This window comes from Aulonocara stuartgranti (genome assembly GCF_965226115.1).
Source record: "Aulonocara stuartgranti genome assembly, chromosome: 20".
Classification (NCBI taxonomy): domain Eukaryota; kingdom Metazoa; phylum Chordata; class Actinopteri; order Cichliformes; family Cichlidae; genus Aulonocara; species Aulonocara stuartgranti.
The window spans coordinates 22478206-22498153 of NC_138956.1; the positions used below are offsets into that span (position 1 = coordinate 22478206).

At 39.4% G+C, this 19948-nt stretch overlaps 1 protein-coding gene across 1 annotated transcript; it reads left to right on the forward strand.

Annotated features, from left to right (window-relative positions):
• The first annotated feature begins 532 nt into the window (after positions 1 to 532).
• bltp3a (bridge-like lipid transfer protein family member 3A) lies at positions 533 to 19876 on the forward strand. The gene is made up of 21 exons (XM_082517787.1): positions 533 to 772; positions 3373 to 3535; positions 4850 to 4888; positions 5141 to 5232; positions 5315 to 5504; positions 5869 to 6009; positions 6140 to 6310; positions 6533 to 6713; positions 6873 to 6959; positions 10784 to 10954; positions 11340 to 11479; positions 12299 to 12440; positions 12576 to 12769; positions 12895 to 14090; positions 14195 to 14355; positions 14439 to 14578; positions 14672 to 14822; positions 16033 to 16298; positions 16452 to 16560; positions 16733 to 16818; positions 17164 to 19876. Exons 1-21 carry the CDS (start codon positions 729 to 731, stop codon positions 17278 to 17280), a joined length of 3981 nt encoding a protein of 1326 aa, XP_082373913.1. The 5' UTR covers positions 533 to 728; the 3' UTR covers positions 17281 to 19876.
• Positions 19877 to 19948: the final 72 nt, after the last annotated feature.

A 19948-nucleotide genomic window follows, 5' to 3' on the forward strand; every position in this document is an offset into this window, starting at 1 on the left:
CTTGTATTACTTTGCCTTATTTGTGCATATCAGTAAGCTGTCAGGAAAAACATTATGACATTTCCCAGTAGAAAAGCACTGTTATCACAGTGGTCTTGTTGAAAGGAAAGAGAGCCATTGTTTAGGTACAAGATAAAAATGCAATATCCACTGTAATAGTTGTACGAGGTCATATCCTTCAGTATTAACATTCTGCCTAGTTGAAGTTTTGTTTTAAAATATATATGCAGTTACTATAATGCCATATTTTTAAATGATTTTTTTAAACTTCAAAATCTGTGTTTAAAGGTTTTAAATATATATGAATACATATAAAATGTAAGCTTATGTGTTAACAAGTAACACATAACGTCAAAGCAATACCAGTCGCTCACTGTGATATTTATTTCTAGTTTAATTCAATATTTTGTGGGATCGTTCAGCCTCAGTTCAAAGCCACTTGTCTTCCCACTTCCCTTGAATATCCAGCAGAGGGCAGCATTGTGTCTTTGGCGCAGGTTGCGATTTCTCGTTAAAGTTGTTTTTAGTGCGCGTGCGTGTGAGAGAAAAGGAGGTTAGCTTCTGTGCGGTGTTTAGCGGCTAGCCTGTGCTGTGTCGTGCTGTGCCAGCAGCGGCTAAGAAGATGCACACAGCTAGTGCTGTGTACAATATAGAGGTGCCTGCGAGCTAACATATGTTTAAATATGTAGGAAAACTGCCGACACCTTTCGACACTAACGCTCGCAGAAATGGCTGGGATTATTAAAAAGCAAATCCTGAAACATTTGTCAAGGTAAGTGTCAGGTTCGGGTTAGTGTTAGCCAGTTAGCCCAGCTGTATTGTTGCAACGTTACTGCTCACAACCACAGCAAAGGTTAGTTGGCTGCGATTTATCATCTGCATGTAGTCAGAGTAATTTGATGTCCACGTTGGTTTAGTGCTCCACATTGAAGCAGCGACTTGCAAATAACGGTTAGAAAGTGTAAAGAGGCAGTGAACGACACAGGATGCCAATCTACTTTCCCAATCATGTGTATGTTATTTACAGGGTTATAGACTACATACTGCCTTGCTTTTTAAACGGTTATGTCCATGCTATAGCGTTCACTGGGGTGAAAATATAATGGTAACACAGATTTGACAAAATTCACTCGATCTACAGTTAATGAATGTCTGTATTTTATTCATACAGGGGTCAGGAATGAGGTTTTGACAGTTATTTAAAAGAAAAAAATTCATATTGAATGGGTTTATTGTCAGTGCATGAATAAATCTCATCTTCACGGCATAAAAAGCATGGGAAAGGGAAAGCAAAGCTCTAAATCGGCAATGTTATGGTGGAAGTACACGTCATTTTATCTATCTTTGTCCTGCAGACATATTTATCAGGATGATAAAAAGCATGTCTGTCCTAAGCCGTAATAAATGAATGAATTGTTGTTATCAGTCCATGTTTGCTATTAGAGTTGTCAGGAATATCCCTGTCTCAGACGTCACCTTATTTTCAGACTTAATAACAATGTATTCTTTACATCTGACCTGATTATACTTCCTCAGGAGACAGCCTCCGATTTTGTGATGCACAGTCAACTTTTTTTAGGTGGTGGTGTTGGAGAATGTGTTCTCAGCTATTGCTTAACAACTGCTTACAGTTGTTAAGAAATGAATTTGGGTGGGAGAGCAATGAAGAAATGTGTATAAAAGGTCTCAAAAGCTAAATGGGATAAAGAGTAAAGTTGATGAGCCTGGACAGTGGATGTCTGCTCAGTTAGAGGCTTTGCATTTGACTAACAGCTATTCTCCTTGTTGTTGTCTCTGTCACTAAACAATTAAAGCAAAATTTGCAGAAGAAAGAAGAGTGGACATCAAAGGTTGACATGCAAGCACATTCTCAGCTTGCCATAGCTTGTTCTATGATAGCAAATGATCCAATCATCTCTTCAATTTCATCTTTTCATCCTGCTGTTGATATAAATCACTTAAAACCTCAAAGTGCAGTCTGCTGGACAGTGGTGGCCCATGGGAACGTTATATGCTCCCTGCAATCACGAAAATAAGGCACTTCTGTACATTTCATCCATAGTCATCAGTTTCAGACTATTTTGTTGTAGCCATGAAAGCAGACTAAACCATCTGAATATTAACAAATACAGCTGGTGTCAAGAAGTGTAAAAGCCACTTAACTAATAATTAAAAAGCCATAAATGGGAAAAGGCAATTACTAACACAAACCACTATTTGCTAAATGTGTTTGCTTTGTGCATCTCTTAACTAACAGTTGTCAACACTTTGAAAACCCATGTTGTAAAGCATTTTCAATGTTTTTTTCTGTAGTTCACTAAGATTTTTAATTTTTCCTTGTGAGTATCTGACTCAGTAAAGCACTTATCCTGTAACATCGTGGTCATTTCATAAATGGTCAAATCATATTCTGCTTACTTTGCATTCAAGGTAATGACAAGAAGTTAAACATGCATAACAAGCATATAATTGATTAAACTTGACTTCCTCAGCCAGATTGAAGTTAACCATTTAGTTAACTGTGAACTACATTGTTTATTGTTTAACCAATTTAGTATTCTGTAACTGTACAGCTAAGCAGTTGGGCTTTTGGATAAGTATGAACAACCCTGAAGAACCTTGGACTGTCATTTCAAAGTTGTATTGTATTTTCAGCCATATGAAGTAGGTGTACGCCCCAGGCTTGACTCACTGATGTCTGTTGGGGTTAATGTGAAAAGCAGCAGAGCGGGTTTTTTCTGCAATAGATAATGAGCCATTATTTTGTTGCTTCATATAAAAAAGAAGCTGGAGCTCACTGGCTTCTCACGTTTATCAGGAAAAGCATGTTATCAGATGATGCTAAGTTTTATAGTTTAAAGAACATCCTGAACTGTGAGCTACAATCTGTAGCTCTAATCAAATGACACTTAATCCTCATTTTAAGCAATGTCTCACAGCTGATAATTGAAACGTCACACACATTTTTCAGAGTGGTGTTTCAGCCATGTAATGTAGGTGGAAAAAACCCAAAAACAAATCAATATTCCAGTTTTCTGCTATTTCTGCTACATTTACCCTGAGTTGGTTGAATTTTTATTCCTGGCTTTTGGAGCTTGCTACCTTAGACCCTTTGAAGAGGGTGCTCTAGATGGGAGTGCAGCTGGAGGACTTTATTAAGAATGCTGGTGCCTCTCAGGATGAGTCATCCAGTTGCACTACTTCAAAAGCATCTTGCCTCCATATTTGCATTATTCAATTTGAGGTATTTCTGTCTCACAGATCATCAGTGGCATATGCTGGTGTTTCCTAGATGTATCGTATTTAAACTTTTTCCAGTTTTATTCTGTATGTATTCACTCTGAAACATTATATTTGAACTGGTTTGTTTAGGTTTACGAAGAATCTGTCCCCGGACAAAATCAATCTGAGTACTCTAAAGGGGGAGGGGCAGTTGTCCAACCTCGAGCTTGATGAAGAGGTTCTGCAGAACATGCTTGACCTGCCTACATGGCTGGCTGTAACCCGGGTCTACTGCAACAAGGCTGCCATCAGGGTATGTTAATATTGATCCCTGTAAATGGTCTAACAGTTGATGTGCTTTTCAAAGAAGACTATAGAAGAACAAACCTGTCACACATCGGATACGTACATCATGTGTTTGTCTCATAGTTCTTTTTTTTTTTTAAATTCAACAAAAGTATATGGTGTTTATTAGTGTCTCAGAAATAGATTTTACCATTCATAGTCCACTGAATCTTAGAGGAAATGAGCAGTGGCAGAACCACAAAGATGAGCACTACTAGAGGCACTGCTGTGAATGTTGTGACCCTTCAAACCATTACTGTTTGTTGATAATAGACAGGCAAGCCATGATTCACAGGGACACCAAAGCCTGCAGGCTAGAGTGATCCTGACATACAGTAGCTAGTGTATATTTAGCTCTCAGGATGTCGGATTTGTATTTCCAAAAAATCCAAACAACCTTCAAGTGGAATGGCAGTTTCTCTTGAAAAATCTTATCTTATCTGAAATATCTTAACACATATTTTAAAAAATTACTTATTGAATGCCTTTGCAAATAAATATTTACAATGAGCTCACCCAGCTGACTCTGGGTGATAACATCTCTTTTCCTCAGCTATTTGCTGACATTTACTTATTTAGTTTTATCAAATTGTCTTACTGTTTTCAAAAATGCACCAGACCCAACCTTGCAGCCCACACAAATATGAAGAATGTCTGCACCATTGAGCAAAGAATTATTATCAGGTTACTGTTTTTAATCAGCTTTGCTTTTGGTATGACTCTCTGGAATAACGGATGATTCATCTGTTAGTCACCTCTGTTAGTTACTAACTGCATTTGTTAGATGCCATAAATTGTTGTACAGACATTCATGGTCCCCAAAGGATGGACCTTGTTGCGTGTGGTGATTTCCTCAGTTCTTCTGTAGGGTCACTGTTAGGATCACTAACAGGTCAGCATGTTGCTTTGTTCAGTATGTCAGTATATGACCACATCTATTGACATTCCTATAAATATTGGCCTTCTTTATTTTGAGTGCTACTTACCAAATGTCAGCAGCAGCCTAACACACCATATGCTTGTCTGCTATCTGTTGCCTGTGACATGTAGCACTTCAGTTACCATGCTAGACAGAGATGATGCTTAGAACTATTTCTAGTACTACTGTTTCCCAGTTAATTTGTTGTGCAGAAATATTACAGCGTGTCAGTTTTGGTCACAGCTGCTGTGTCATAATGTGTGAGCTTGCTTCTCACTATGTGCTTGCGAATGACAAAAACACAGAATGCTGCGGCAAGTGCTTGTGACTGACACTGTTGACCCTGCTGTCCTGTCTTTTCAGATACAATGGACAAAGTTGAAAACAAGCCCCATCTGCCTGGTAAGAATTGTGTTATTTTGGTCCTTATTCAGAGCTCATGCACATTTCTGCAACATTTAGCTTCCTTCTCATCTTTAATCCAAAATAACCTTACTCTAGGAAGACACTAGCAATATCCTGTTTTGCTATTGTACTGTTTATTTGACTGATAAGCATATAAAGATTATTATATTTATATGCTCAATTTTGGCTGCATCTCTAATTTGCTTGCTGAATTGTATTCTGACTGTTTGTGTCTCCTCTTATGTTTAGTTCTTAGACAAGGTCGAGGTAGAGATGAGGACATGTGAAGAACCTCGACCACCCAATGGCCCTTCTCCCATAGCTATAACAGCAGGCCAGAGGTAAGCTTTCACAAATTCTGTGCTAAAGAAACATTTTTGTTTTGTAATACTGTACTGCATCCCATGTCGTGTGTATTTACAGCGAGTATGGCTTTGCTGAAAAAGTAGTAGAGGGCATGTCTGTTAGGATCAACTCAATTACCATCAAGGTCCAGGCTAAGGCCTTCCACGCGTCCTTTGAGCTCTGGCAGCTACAAGGCAACAGCCTGAACCCCAAATGGCAACGTAGTGATCTTCGCTACACCCGGATCACTGATCCAAAGAGAGGAGAGGTACTTTATACACACAAACGCTTTCATTTTCCTCCCGACACAGCTTCAGCACGATCCATTTTAGTCGTGTAATGTATTACTGAAAATAATGATCCACCACAGAAATCGTGTTTGCTCATTAAGCCTGCTGTAAATGACTTCTGTGGTGTGTAATCAAGTCACATGGTCTGGTCTTTGGTAGCTGCAGACTATTTTGGGATAAACAGCCTTTTAGAATGAGAGTTTGTAATCCAGTTAAAAGCAAATGTCTGTTCCCTTTTCTCTTTGGTAACAATCATTCAAAATAACCATCACAACAAGTCTCGCATTGTTTATTTTATTTGGTTATAGTTTGATGGGTTTATATGTATATTTTCCCATTCAGGTGCTGACATTCAAAGAAATTAACTGGCAAACTCTACGTATTGAGGCAGATGCCATTGAGAGCGATGACCAAGACCTAAGTAGCACCCCTTTAAGGCTCATCACCAACCAGGGGCGCATTCGCATTGCTCTTAAACGCAGGGTAAGATTGTAGTTGAGCCTTCATCTGCTTTTCTCACAGAGAACTGGTTTCAGATCAGAAACATTAAACCATCAATTAAAAAAAATAATAAAAAAATAAAATGTCCTTATGTCGTCATTGTTCTGCCCAGATAAAGGACTGTAATGTGCTGGCGTCAAAGCTGCTTTTCATTCTGGACGACCTGTTGTGGGTGCTGACAGACACTCAGCTCAAAGCCATCATCCATTATGCCAAATCTCTCAGTGAAGCAATGGAGAAATCTACACAGCAGAGGAAAAGCATGGCTGCCGAATCCTTGCAGGTCTTTCCTTACTTTTTTTCTGCGTATAGTGTAAATCATTAAAAAATAATTCCAATTTTTAAATCTGTGGATATAGTAATTCAGCAAGTTATGTTACAACAACAACAGAAAAGAAACATTCACTGATATTTGATAAAACTTACTTTTGTAAGACATTTTTTCCCAGTTTTGTTAAATCATCATGTTGGTCATTTTAAATGTGTTGCCTCTTCTGTGGTTTAGACTGCCCCACCATCTCCCAGCCTCCAGAGTCTGTGGACAGAACCCCAACCGGCTCCCACAGGCACCCCCAGCAACATCAGCCAATACTTTGATCTCTTTGATGTCAAAGAGTCTTCTTACCACACCTTCATCTCACGCTTGGACTTACACATATGCAATGACAGTTCTTCAATGGATGAAGGTTAGAAGGAAGTGTCTTACCATGTGCTGCTGTCTTGTAACTAAGTTTTTCTGTGTTGTCTGCACATGGTAATCACTTAAATATATGAAATTGTTCAGCATTTGAAGAGTAATTGCTGTCAGGCTGGTTTTAAAACTCTTGTCATGTGATATTACATAGATGAGCCTCCCCCACCAGGCTTGCAGGGTGCCATGCAGCTGACCTTCAGGAAGCTAGGTTTTGACTACTATCCCGTCCACAGACCTGGTGAGTGTGACTGATTCTTTGACTCATTTAGCTGCAGTTTACCCTGAGGCTCTGTGCTCATCCCACTAAAGCCACAGCATTCATTTGGGACTAGCTCTTAGGAGGATTACTGTTCAAGCAGACTAATGGCATGGGAGACTGTTCTCAGTGCTGTTCCTCTGTGGAATTACTGAAATGTTGAATGTAGAACAGCAGTCACCCTTGGAGCTCATTATAGTAAATAAACCTCTTAAAAAGGATCTTAAAAAAGAAAATCTGTGTCATTAAGAATTATACCTGTTTGAAGTAAATATAAGAAGATATCAACATTAACACAGTGCATGATTATGAAAGATGAGCAGATGTGTGCACATAGTGTGTATTTATACTGTACAGCGTGTGAACACTGACTTTGAAAAGTATTGACTCCTTTACTTTTTGAATTGTAGATTTAAACCAAGTAAACATCTCTGTTGTGTTAGGATTCATTTAAACTGATACATTATGGAAAAATTGCAGTCTCTTAAAAAGTTGTGTTTAAGTCATAAATGCATAAATTTCAAATTTCCTTCACACTTTTTAGCCCCACTAACTGTGTAGCTCTGGCTGACGATAATTCAGCCCACCAGTTTAATATATACTGAAAGTACACTGAGCAGTGTTATTGTTTGCCTACTGGTGGTGGTCAGAGGGCCCGGTGGCACCAGTGTCCGGCAGCCTCGCCTCTGTCAGTGCGCCCCAGGGCAGCTGTGGCTACAATGTAGCTTACCATCGCCAGTGTGTGAATGTGTGTGTGAATGGGTGAATGACTGAATGTAGTGTGAAGCGCTTTGGGGTCCTTAGGGACTAGAAAAGCACTATACAAATGCAGGCCATTTATTTTAGCATAGGTTAGAAGGTCTTATAATGACTTTTCCACTGGAACCACAATTAGTTTTACATTTGTGGCTTTGGTTGTGTGTACTCTCCAAAGCTGTTTGATTATCACTGCAAGAAAGTGCAGTGACCGGATGAACCATAATGAGTTTTGGGCTACAAAAAACATAGAATGAAGCCCAGCTGTAAAATTACACCAGTGTTAGCTTGGCACTTACAAGCTTGGTGATGCAGAAAATATATAAATGTTTATGTCCTTGGTTCTAGTCTGCTGCTAAGTTTTTATCATCATCATCACTTGATAGCATCTCTTACTAAAGAAGGCAGCACTCAAAACTGGGTTTCACAGCTCGGTGTTGTAACCACTGCCGTGATAACAAATATCTTTGACTGGAGTTTTATGTTGTGTCACTCCAGCTGTCACAAAGAAACACAGCAGCACCAACCACAGCCAAAATGAATGCATCTTATAAGACATCATTTTATCTGATTTGCTGAAGCCACATGTTCCTCCTCGCTCGCTCCGTTCAGCTGAGCAGCTGCTGCTGTCGGTCCCTAAGTCGCGGCTGAAATGCAGAGGAGACCGTGCCTTTTCAATTGCGGCTCCGATGCTCTGGAATAGGGATGGGTATCGTTTAGGTTTTATCCGATACCGGTGCCAAATCGGTACTTTTGAAACGGTGCCGGTGCTCAAACGGTGCTCAAACCGGTGCTTAAAGAATGGAGAACACAAAATTGGTCCAAAAACCTCTCATGTTCAGCTGTTTTTTGTAAAAATATAACAATGTTAGCCTTTTCTGCAGCTATGGGGCATATATGGTATCACTCTTGGCTGGAAGCAGTGCTTAAACAATGGAAAAAACACAAACTTTGTCCTAAACCTCTCATGTTTAACTGTTTTCCACTTTTTCTTTGGTCATTTTAGCCTTTTTAGCCAGGGTGAAGGGAGCATCTGCCATCAAACAAGAGGACAGCCGCATGTAGCTATGATGATGTTTGCTAGTTCACCTTACATGCATTAATGTAATAACGTGGTTAGCCTACTCAACGTAAATTAGCTACTCACGCAGAGAAGAACGGCTGCTGCCACCATCATCCGTCATCATTTCTGCTACACTGGCAGGGCTAGGGGCCAGGACTCTCCTCTTCGTGTTTTTGGGGGATGTTGCATAACAGGCAACCCACCCGCAGTAGATGTGCTCGGTGTGAGGTCTCGCAGCAAGCTATCAAATACGGCGCATTTCTGGGCTTTTAAAAAAAATGCTATGCGTCGCCAGGTGTTTCATCGGATTTGAGGTGTTACCTCCTTTGACAGTATCACAGTATCAGCTTAAAGCACTTGTTGCAGGCTGCTGAGTTTGCATATTTTGCTGTGAAGTACAGCCAGACTTTGACCGCTTCGCCTTGGACATTTTTAATCTGTAGCTCTGCTCTAACAGAACGTACGTACCTGGCCCCGCCTACTATCCTCGGAAACGTAAAATGATTGGCTAGAATCTAAAGTGTATCACAGCTCAGGAAAAAAAAAGCACCGAAATAAAGCACCGAAATAAAGCACCGAAATGTGCGCTGCTTTTCGGTCTGGTTACTACCGTTTATGTCAGAACCGGTGCCATCATGGCACCGGACACCGGTACCCATCCCTACTCTGGAATAACCTTCCCCTCCAAATTAGACAAGCGTCATCAGTGCAGGTCTTTAAGTCCAGATTGAAAACCTATTTTTATTCCCTGGCTTTTAACTCTGTAGGAAACTGACTCCTTCTTATTTATTTTATTGTATGTAATGATTTTATGGTATTTTTAATTTGGTAGTTGTTTTGATCTGTGTTGTTCAGCACTTTGGTCTGCCTGGTGTGTTCTTAAAGTGCTATACAAATAAACGATGATGATGATGATGATGAAGACAAACAAAGTTTATTAAAAAGCAGTAAAATTAAATCCTCGTTTAAGTTGGGGTATTTGGTGGCCTATAATCAAAAAATCCAAAAACCTTCCCTTTGTTTAGAAGTCTTTTATCTGTCATGTGGTCAATCCCAAAGGTTTGTAATGTAGCTGGACTACTGTTATTGAAGTCAAGTCATTTAGTACTTGACTTCTAGAAAAGATCCAGTGTGTTCTTGAATGTTTAACGCCTCGATGAAGGCTTGTATGCAGAAACACAGCAGAGTTTTTATAGGTTAAACATGGCCATGCCATGAAAATAAAGGCATTTTAAATTTTATATAAAAAATAAGAGCCTTGGACCTCTTTGATTTCGATTGAGAGTCTTCTGACTTTCCATGTAATGCAACCAGAAGATCAAACTAAAAATAAATAAATAAAATACATTGATTGTATCTTATTTGTCTAATACATTCTTTTGTCATTATGTACTTACAGTATAAAACATGTGACATTCCCACCAGCTACTGCTGAACGTATCATATGTCTAGGGTTTTTTATCACTGTTGGAATGCTGATACGCCAGGGTGATGGCCATTATACCTGTTTAACATCATGATGTTTGTATTCACGTTGTGTCATTTCTGACGTTACCATTTCATCACTTTACAGCCTCACAGAGCAGGAACAGTTTACATGCAAAATATATCATTGAAATCTTTATGTAGTATAAATAATATCATGAAAACGTACATTAAAGGTTAAAATGTATATAAATACGTTACTTATTTTAGATTCTTAGATTTCAGCTTTAATGGTTTCTCTGGATTTTCTTTGCTTGTTTGTTTGTTTGTTTGTTTGTTTAAAAAAAAAAGACCTTTATGGCATGCTGTATTGTTTTCTACACTCTACTATTGAAAATAATGACCTTGTCTTTTTTGTTGTTGTTGATCTATATTTTTTCTGATATGCATCATTGTTTTGTGTAGCTATTTACATAGTAAAACAAATTTTAATCTCTAAAACTAGTTTAACTGTAGCATGACTGCTGAATCACAACTGCCTCTTGTTGCTATTCTTGCACAGCTGATGGGTGTCGACACTGGGAACGTCACAGTGGAGCCATGGAGGCCCACGCACAGTGGGCCGGGAAACTACTGCAAGAGTATCAGAGAAGAGTTGAAGCTTCAGGGATCCCTGGACCACATACTGAAATTCCCCAGTCAGCCAAGGATTCCCCTGCAAAAACAGCACAAGGTATGAGTTATACTTGAGGTACTGCTTATCTTGGTAAAGTTCTTTAACTTTAGTTTAGATTGAGCTCTAAATAAAGATAAAAACTTTATAGATGGAGTGAAAAGTCAGTGCTGATGATATTAGCAACAGTCATCTTATAAAACAACTTCATGTCAAGGTTCACTTAATAGCTTTTAATAGATATATATATGACTGCGTAACATTATTCATGCACACCGGTAGATTAATTACTTGTTTACCTCCTTCATCACAACGGCCTACTATAAATTATTATTAAAAGATATTATGGTGACCATTCACCAAAAAAATAACACATTTTAGGTCACAAATTCTTATGGAGAACTCTATTTTAGCTTGCAACTGAGCATTTAGTCATATATTTCAGATAGACAGCCAAGTCCCAAGTTAAACTCGTCTGAAAAAGAGCAGGCAGCCAGCAAGACTTCAGCTGCTTCGGGATCATCACTGAAGAGGCTGCGATCTAGCTGCGTGGTGATCAGGATGGATGATGTTGACATTCACCAGGCAAGTTTTTATCATTGTCTCATTTGATTTACTTGCTCTAACAGAAGCCTTACTCTTCTTACTAATTCCCTAATCCTAAGTAGAAGCAGTCGGGCCTTGCAGTTGGTTCAAACCGCAAAAGGTTCTGGCCAGTTTGTAGTCTTGGAGTCACGTGCTTGGCAGGGCTTATAGAGGAACCAAATGTCTCTTTCACACCAGCCACATGACATGGTCAATCTAAAATATTGGTACGTCAGCTCAGGGCGTCAGGTTGCTTTCTTGAACTTTGGTAATAGATAAGATAGTGATATAATTGCAATGATGACTATTACTGCATCAATATGATCGTTAGTGTGATAGGCAAAACGATTAATGAAATGTGGGTAGAATACCTCAGCACCAACACAAAAATCCCATCACATACATGTGACTTCTTTTGTCAGCTGTAATGCCACTCATTTGGAACAGAGAAAACCCCTTGCCACTTTGAAATACTCAGTCATGCTTGTTCTGCATTTTCACTTCAGATATTCTATACTTTTCATCGTGAAAGAAAATATCCAGGGTTATTTTAGTTCAAGGCACTTGTAGTTCCTCATTTTTAGAGCAAGAGACACCCAGGGGAAACTGTGTAAATGTTTGGTGTTTAGTTTAAATTTGGGACAGGAAATCATTTGATGTTCAGACTCAGGTGGTTTAGTTCTGTTTTCTTAAACCTCCCTCTACATCTGGCTAGTAATTCAGAATCTTTTGCTTCTTAATATATTTCAAATAAGGCAATTTAGTCAAAATATAAATCCATCAATACTTCCAATAATACTTTTTTTTCTTAACATTTAGGTGTCTACAAGAGGCCGACAAAACAAAAAGACCCAGTCTTTGTTATCCTGTAACCGTAAAGCGCTGCATTTACCAGACAACATACCAGCAGTTCATCTGCAGTTTACTGAATACTACTTTCCTGACAATCCCAATCTACCAGGTATTTATTTATTTATTTTTTCATTAATATCACAGAAGGATTACTTCATTTTATGTGTATTGTATTCAATAATGCTGGTTTAATTTCTGTCTAATTCTGGATGTGTCTGGACTTCCCATATTTTCCTTCTTGCAGTGCCCACCTCAAACCTGTATGCCCAGTTAAACAGCCTCCAGCTTTGTGTTGACCCAGCTAGTGTGTTATGGATTAATTTGTTCACCAGGGGTCTCCTACACACCCTGGACCAGGTCAAAGCCTTCTACCATTTACAAGACAGTAACAAGTCTGATGAACACGTAGACATCCGCATGGATGCAGCTCAACTTAAGGTGAATACTCAACTGATTATAGTGTACTAATATTTTCTGGTTTTGGTCTTTTTTGTTACCAATCTTCGTTGTATTTTGTATAGAATTTTGAGCCAGTAATTTTCTGTTTATTTATATTTTTATAGCTGATAATACCCTTGGATTCATCCATACTGGACCATCCAGAACGTCCTCAGTCTCTTTCTGTCACTATACCCCAGATCATTCTCAGCAACACCCGCCACTGCCCTCATGGGTCTAATGTGGACCTCGATACTACATGTGAAAAGTTTGCCAGCTGCACCTTCTTCCAGTCCACACCACCTTGCCCTTACCCCAGAGACCTGAGTGCCTTCCACCCCATTCCTTCCATCTTCCTTCAGCATGCTCAAGAGATGGAGCCCCAGCCTCTGGACAGAAAGCAGCTGCGATCCCAGGACATGTGGTCTCTCAGTCTGTCCCATGTTACATTAGGCTTTGATGGAGCACGGCGATTCCCCAAAGGCAAAACTCAGCCTTTTGTTGAGCCCTTTGCCATGTCTGTGTGGATGTGTCAGCCATGTGCCTTTAAAAGCAGTTCATTGTCTTCCTCCTCCAGTCCCAGCAAAACCCATCAGCTTTCTTCAGAGCAGGAGCCTCATCAGCAAGAGGCTACGCTTGCTTCGGTCCATTTCCTGGCCCACACAATCACACCAGTGAAGATGTGGCTCAACCACTATCAGTACGTTGCACTGCTCAGGATGAAAGATGCAATGGCTCGCTTGGGAGCAGAGTTGGGCCGGGATATACGAGATGTTAAGCAGGCTCATGACCAGAAGACAAAAATGGCTACAGTTTGCCTTGCCCTTGTGGTGGACTCAGTGGAATTGGGTCTGCTTTTACCACCAGCCTGCACAGAGCCTGAAGAAGTCGTCCCCCACACTCCTGAAACAGACAGCCCCATAAGTGACTCTGACATCTCCCCATCTCATCACTCTGATGTTGTTCTTGAGGACAGTGGATTAGAAAATGGTATCTCCTCCATCAATACAGTTGGATTTGACCAGGATGAACAAGATGGAGGGGTGGAGGAGGCTTGTGAGGCTGTGGAGGAGGGTCCGGAGGCTCCTGTTCCCTCTCCTCCCCTCTCACCCGGACAGTCTGTAGTACTCTCCAGAGAACCGTCTACCTTCAGCCTTGAGGGAGAGCTGTCAAGCGCCATTAATGTCACCAAGGATGTGACCAAAGATGCCATTAGTGCCTCGCTGGACCTGACTAAAGGGGCATTTTCAATAACAAAAGATGCCTTTAGCATGTTGAGTCGTGGCTCGGGGATGAGCAAATTGTTCAGTCCACAGGCAAAGTAAGCGCTAGTACTCTCCTGCTTAATGCTGTTTTTTATGTCTGTGCACCTCATGTTTTTCATTGGATTTCCCTTAATCACAGATTGTGTCTGTATGTTCATAGGGAACAGGTTCAACGTTCAGAAGAGTCTCGTCAACAATCCATGAAGCCGTCTCCTTCCCAGCATTCCTTTGACAGTGCTATCTTGGATGGCAGCCTGCCTGATGAAAATCTTTCTGTGGATAGCGATATCAGTGACACTTTTGTTGTCCTCTTGGACTCAGGTGTTTAAATATTACCAAGATTCTACATACATTTCTCTGACATGCACAAGTGGCATCTACCATTACTTTGTTTCTTGTTCCAGAATCAGGAATGGAGTCCATGCGCCCTAACAGCACACCTGTTGGCAGTCGAGGCAGCCCAGCCCCAGGGACAGAGGGAGGCTCATCAGCTGATCTTAGCAGTTCCCTGTCCCAAAGTACAGAGGATGTCTCTCAGGACACGGTGGGTTATTGCGATCATATAACAAATTTCAGAAGTAGATTAAATTTGAATTTAATTTAGTTCAAATTTAACTTGTGATGTGCTGTTGTACAGTCCTCAGTGTTGTTGCTGATCCTGAGTGGAACATCTTGTACCATTGAGGTAAAGGGAGAAGACCAAGTTGTGGCTGTTGAAGCACAAACTCTTACCCCTGTACACATGGGTAATGTCAGACAGTCAGACGTGCTTGCTGGTGTCATTCAAAGTAAGCGATTATCTGTCATGCTGAAAAATAATTTTAGTCCCCTGTTCATCTATGCCATGGCCTCATTTAATGTTTACTCATGACATGCTTCTTTTCCTGTTTACTTGTTTGTGGGTTGATAATTATATTCAGAAAAAAACAAAATTATGTTTGATTCTTAGTGTGATTGGGCTTAAGAAAAATCAAAAATGAATAGGTTCTGTTTCTTTAATAGCTTTTTGGCTCATAAACAATCCTTCATAATGAACTCATAAAAACATACTTTATACAGGGACTGTATACAGTGCTGTGAAAAAGTGTTTGTCCCCTTCCGGATTTTTTTTTTAATATTAACCACATCAAACAATATATTAAACAAAGATAATCCAAGTAAATACAAAATGTTGTTTTGTATTTGATTTTTTAAAAAGTAAAATTACATTTTTAATTTAAATTTATTAATTACTCCAAGAATACTCAATTTTCATCCAGGAAGTCACAAAAGAACCCAGAACAGCTTAAGATCAATAAGAAAAAAACTGGCCCAAAATGGGATCTGTGGAAGATTTCCAAGGTCAAAGTCACTACTGAACAACAACAACAAAAAAACACAATGGCTTGTCTCACCTTTAGCAAAAAACATCTTGATGATGCCCAAAACCAAATACTCTGTGCATTGATGTTACAGACTGGATCTGGATGACTTGCCATAATTGATGGAAACATGAATTTTTAAAAAAAAAAAAGGTTTTGGAGTGGCCTAGTGCTTTGATATGACCTTAAATCTCCATTCATGCTCATAAATATTCCACTGTGGCTGTGAAAGACTCATTGTGAGTTATTGCAAATGTTTGATTACATTTCCCATTGTCAAGGGTGGCACAACCAGTTTTGTGGCACAAGGAGACAGTAATTTTTTCTCATAGGGCCAGGTGGATTTAGATACTTTTTCACTTAATACAGGAAATCCTCTTTTAAAAACTGCATTTTGTAGTTTCTCAGGTTTTCTCTAACATTAAAGGTTATTTATTCTGAAACGTGTATGACAAATATCCAGAAACCTAGAAGTTAGTAAGGAGGGTTTCACAGCACTGTATGCACATATTAGCTCAGCCTAAAATATTGAACTAGATTAGTTAATGTTGGGAGAGCATGCTGGAACCTGAGTTCTGTGTGCGTTCTCAGAATGGTTTACAAATGTACCTTTTTTTTTTTTTCTTTTGTTATGCAGCACCAGTTTTGCCAGTCCAGAAGCAGAGTAGGGAGGGTAGCAGTGCCTCTCCAGCATTGTGCATGCGGGCGGAAATGGGTCCAGCTGCAGCTCGGCGCTCTGCTCTGGCTGAATCAGTGGGCTTTCTGGATGTGAGAGTGCAAGACTGTCAGGCTGAGTTGTTAGCCTCAACAGTTACTAACATTGGTCCTTTCCTTGAAGACGAATTCAGCGTTGACGGTCAGCCAATGCAGTTGCACATGAGCAACGTCACCATCACGATGAAGGTAAGTGTCTTTCTGTCTTCGTGGCATGTGAAGTGTTTGCTTTGGATGTCGGTATCTGTTGAGTCACAAAAACTCCACTAAAATATTTTCAACGTTAACCTTTCAAAAGAACTTTTTTTTAAAATTAATTCATTAATTATTTTTTGTTTCAAGGATGATGGCCCCAGAATATACCCCACAGCCCCCCAACCTGTTCCAGCCACATTCATTGTAGATGAGCTGGTTCTCGAGCGTAGTGATGATGGCATCATGAGAGTCAGAGGTGAGCAAGAAAAGCACGCTTTTCAACGTGAATTTTGTTCACCATGATGAATTTTAGATTCTTGATCATGAACCTTGAAACCACAAAGACCCAGCTATAGAGTATCAGCTGTCACAGTTCGAAAGAAAGATGAACAGAAACTGATCATCACTATTTTCCTTTCTGGCTGCAGCTGGAGGCTCTAAAGCATTAGGAGATTTTCCAGAAACTGGTGGGGATAACCCTAACAACTCTTTCGCTGTTCAACAGCAGAGTGAGGTAATGTGTATATAATGATGTGTTGCTCTGTAATGTACTGCTTTCTGGGGCTCAAATTTGTGTGTGTGTGTGTGTGTGTGTGTGTGTGTGTGTGTGTGTGTGTGTGTGTGTGTGTGTGTGTGTGTGTGTATCTTTGACTTTTATTCATTTTTAGTGGGGTCAAGATATTTAAAACTCAGCTCAGTTAGATTAACTATTAATTTTTAAATACAGGTGTAAAACTAGTGCCCTCTTACTTACAGCGATGTCTTAAATGCACAGAGTTATGTAATGGTAGTGCTTTCAGAATCACGTATCAGCCCGCATGGTCTGTAGCTAACTAATCCATTAATCCTGTTGTTGCAGATACAACCACTGGAGTCACAGCTCTGTGAGGTACAGGCTGCACTTACTCAGGCTCTCAGAGAGAAAGAGCGCCTCCTGCTGGAAGTCAGGAAGTATGACCCCAAATTTACCCTCTGAACTTCATTGTGCTTGACTTCTGAATCTGTCGCTGCTGAAGAATGCTGATGGGATTGGTCAGGCTGAATGTTGGGAACCAGCATGACTCACTCATGTCTGGACATCAGACATGTCTCAAAAGAAGAGGAATCCAAGATGAGTGTTTGGATTACTTCCTTTGTTTTATTTATGAAATTACAAAAAAAAAAGCCACTTATAACAATTACTGGATGGGGAAGTTGGTGAACTAACATAGGTACATTAACGGTCTAGATAATCCTCACTGCTGTAAACAGATCTTCTTCTTCTGGTTATTTCTCATCCAAATAAGTGTGGACGGTAAACTTGTTGTGTGGTTTTAGTGTTTTGTCATGCAGCATGCAAAGGTACATAGTGAGTGTTTGCGTTACAACAGTATTACACACATAAAACATGCCAAAACCTCTTTTCACATGCACTGACACTGCCAGACAGCTGCTAGTTCATCTCAATACGTCACAAATGCATGCTGCCTGAACAGTGCTAATTTACATGTAGCTCATATACATACTGACAGTAAGAGAGCTAGACTTAGTAACGAAGATTACTTTTGTTAATTGTAAAGTAAACTTGTGGGGTTTTTTTCCCACTTGGTGGAAAATGTGTTTTGACAAGTAGGGAAAAAAGCACTTTAAAAGCAGGGGGGAAAAAAGCATACCTCCACTGCTTTCATGGCGAGCCTGATTCATTTCAAATTCCACCTGGTTATTTGATCAACAGGGGGGCATGGTTACGCATAGAGGCTGAATCATTCCCCAGTGTTATATGTATATATATTTTTTTTTAGTTGCAAAATGTTGATTATGCTTCTTTGGTACTGTGAAACGATGTGCTCTGTGGCTGAATGTCCAATGAAGGCAATGTGCCTTTCCCTTGACGGTAGAGAGGTTGCACACAAGGTTCAATTTATTGACCTGATTGGATTTGTCAGTCCAGTTCTCTGGCATAAAGACATCTGAGAATATACCAGCTAGCAATGGTATAATACCTGTGCTCTTTGTGTTTTGTAGTTTACCAGGAAACAACTCAGACTGATAGTGTTATTACTTCTGTACACTTGTATTGTGTGTAGTGATTTGACATCATAGACCTGACTTCATTTTGTGTGTTGTTTTACTGCCTGTGTTTTGTTTTTAAGCTTTGACTTATTACATTGTATTCAAGCCATATCAATCAAAGAAGGTGACATTTATAAGAACTATGGTACTGATAATGTAATGTATATTTGTCAGATTTACTACAACACTCATATTTAACTGTATTTAATCCTAATCTGCAGATATGATCTTTTCAGGCCAGTTGCAAGTTTAAATTTCTGTCCCTTCCCATTATCCACAAATCTGTTACATGGATTTGAAGCGATTGACTTGTTTATCCAAGACTGGTTGGGTAAACTTTTCATGAAGCTGTCAGTTATATTTTATCTAAAAGTGTCTTAATGTTAAATTAGCGTTTTATTTTGCCTTTTGGCAGGGGTTTAATGGTTGCACAGCTGTCACAGAAATCTTCCACTCACTTAAACTCATAACGGTCCTTCTGAGACCTCTGGTGGTGTTGACTTGCCAGCATACACTCCATTTAAAATGTTATTTATCATTTTAATTTTTTTAGAAAGTGCAAATTTACAATTTCAATTTGCACTTTAGCAAATTTACAGCCTGTGACCGACATTTTATGTTATTAAAGAGGAATGTTAGATGTCAAAGCAATAGACACTCAAGTTTATCCACAAACATGACAAAGAACCGTAACACTACACTTTTTTGATGTGGAGTTCTTTAGTTCACGGGGTGATCAATTACCTGTATAACTCAAAATATCCTCTATCTATACATGTAATAGAACATAGACTGCCTTTTAACCTCATTATCACTTAGAGATGTGATATTTCTCAGCTGTTGGTGTTTGCTTTTGCATGCCTGTAGTAGACGGATATATTGGTACGGAATTGAACGTGCCATGCTGGATGCATCATGTAGCTCTGAGGTTTACCCAGTTTCTTTCTCCTCAGTCAGGCTTCCATGTTTAGTAGCATTTTTGTTCCACAAAAAAAAAAAAAAACTGGTGCTTTAAGTTAAATCTGCTCATTACCTGTTACACCAGAGTTTATTTGCACTCCAGAGCAGGCCAGGGTTTCTATGTAAATCTAACTTTTTCCCAGTGTGCCATGCAGAAAGGAAGTGGACAAAGAGTGGTGTAAGATTCACTCCAGAGTGTGGTGTGCTCTCTCTCTAGATGCATGTGCTGAAGTGATGTTCTGTTGATTATACCTTGTGGATTACTTGCACCTGTGTGGTATAGTGGAGATTGCACTTGTTTTCATGTAAATCACTTCAAATGACTGGAGGAGTAATTGTGAAATCTTTCTAAGTGATGCAAATGTTTGGACACTTTTTTTGTGAGTTGTGTAGGATTAAATAGAATTTTATATTGTCTTCATCACTTAATTAAGACTAATTTTAAACTGGTTCTGTGAACCAAACGTAGTATGTAGAGATTAATTTAAGTAAAAAAATAAATAAATGATTAATTGCTAAACACATTTTGTCTTTATCTTTTTCAGCTGAATGCATGTTTGTATGTTACAATGTATCAGAGAATTTATGGCGCTGTCTGAGCAAAAAACTCAAAGTATCATTCTGCTCATTTT

Bases quoted from the DNA above. Each gene is read 5' to 3' on its own strand.
- bltp3a (XM_082517787.1), top strand. From the start codon at position 729: ATGGCTGGGATTATTAAAAAGCAAATCCTGAAACATTTGTCAAG. The intron at 12,770-12,894 runs GTGAATACTCAA...ATATTTTTATAG, and splicing joins TGGATGCAGCTCAACTTAAG to CTGATAATACCCTTGGATTC. The intron at 14,091-14,194 runs GTAAGCGCTAGT...GTATGTTCATAG, and splicing joins TTGTTCAGTCCACAGGCAAA to GGAACAGGTTCAACGTTCAG.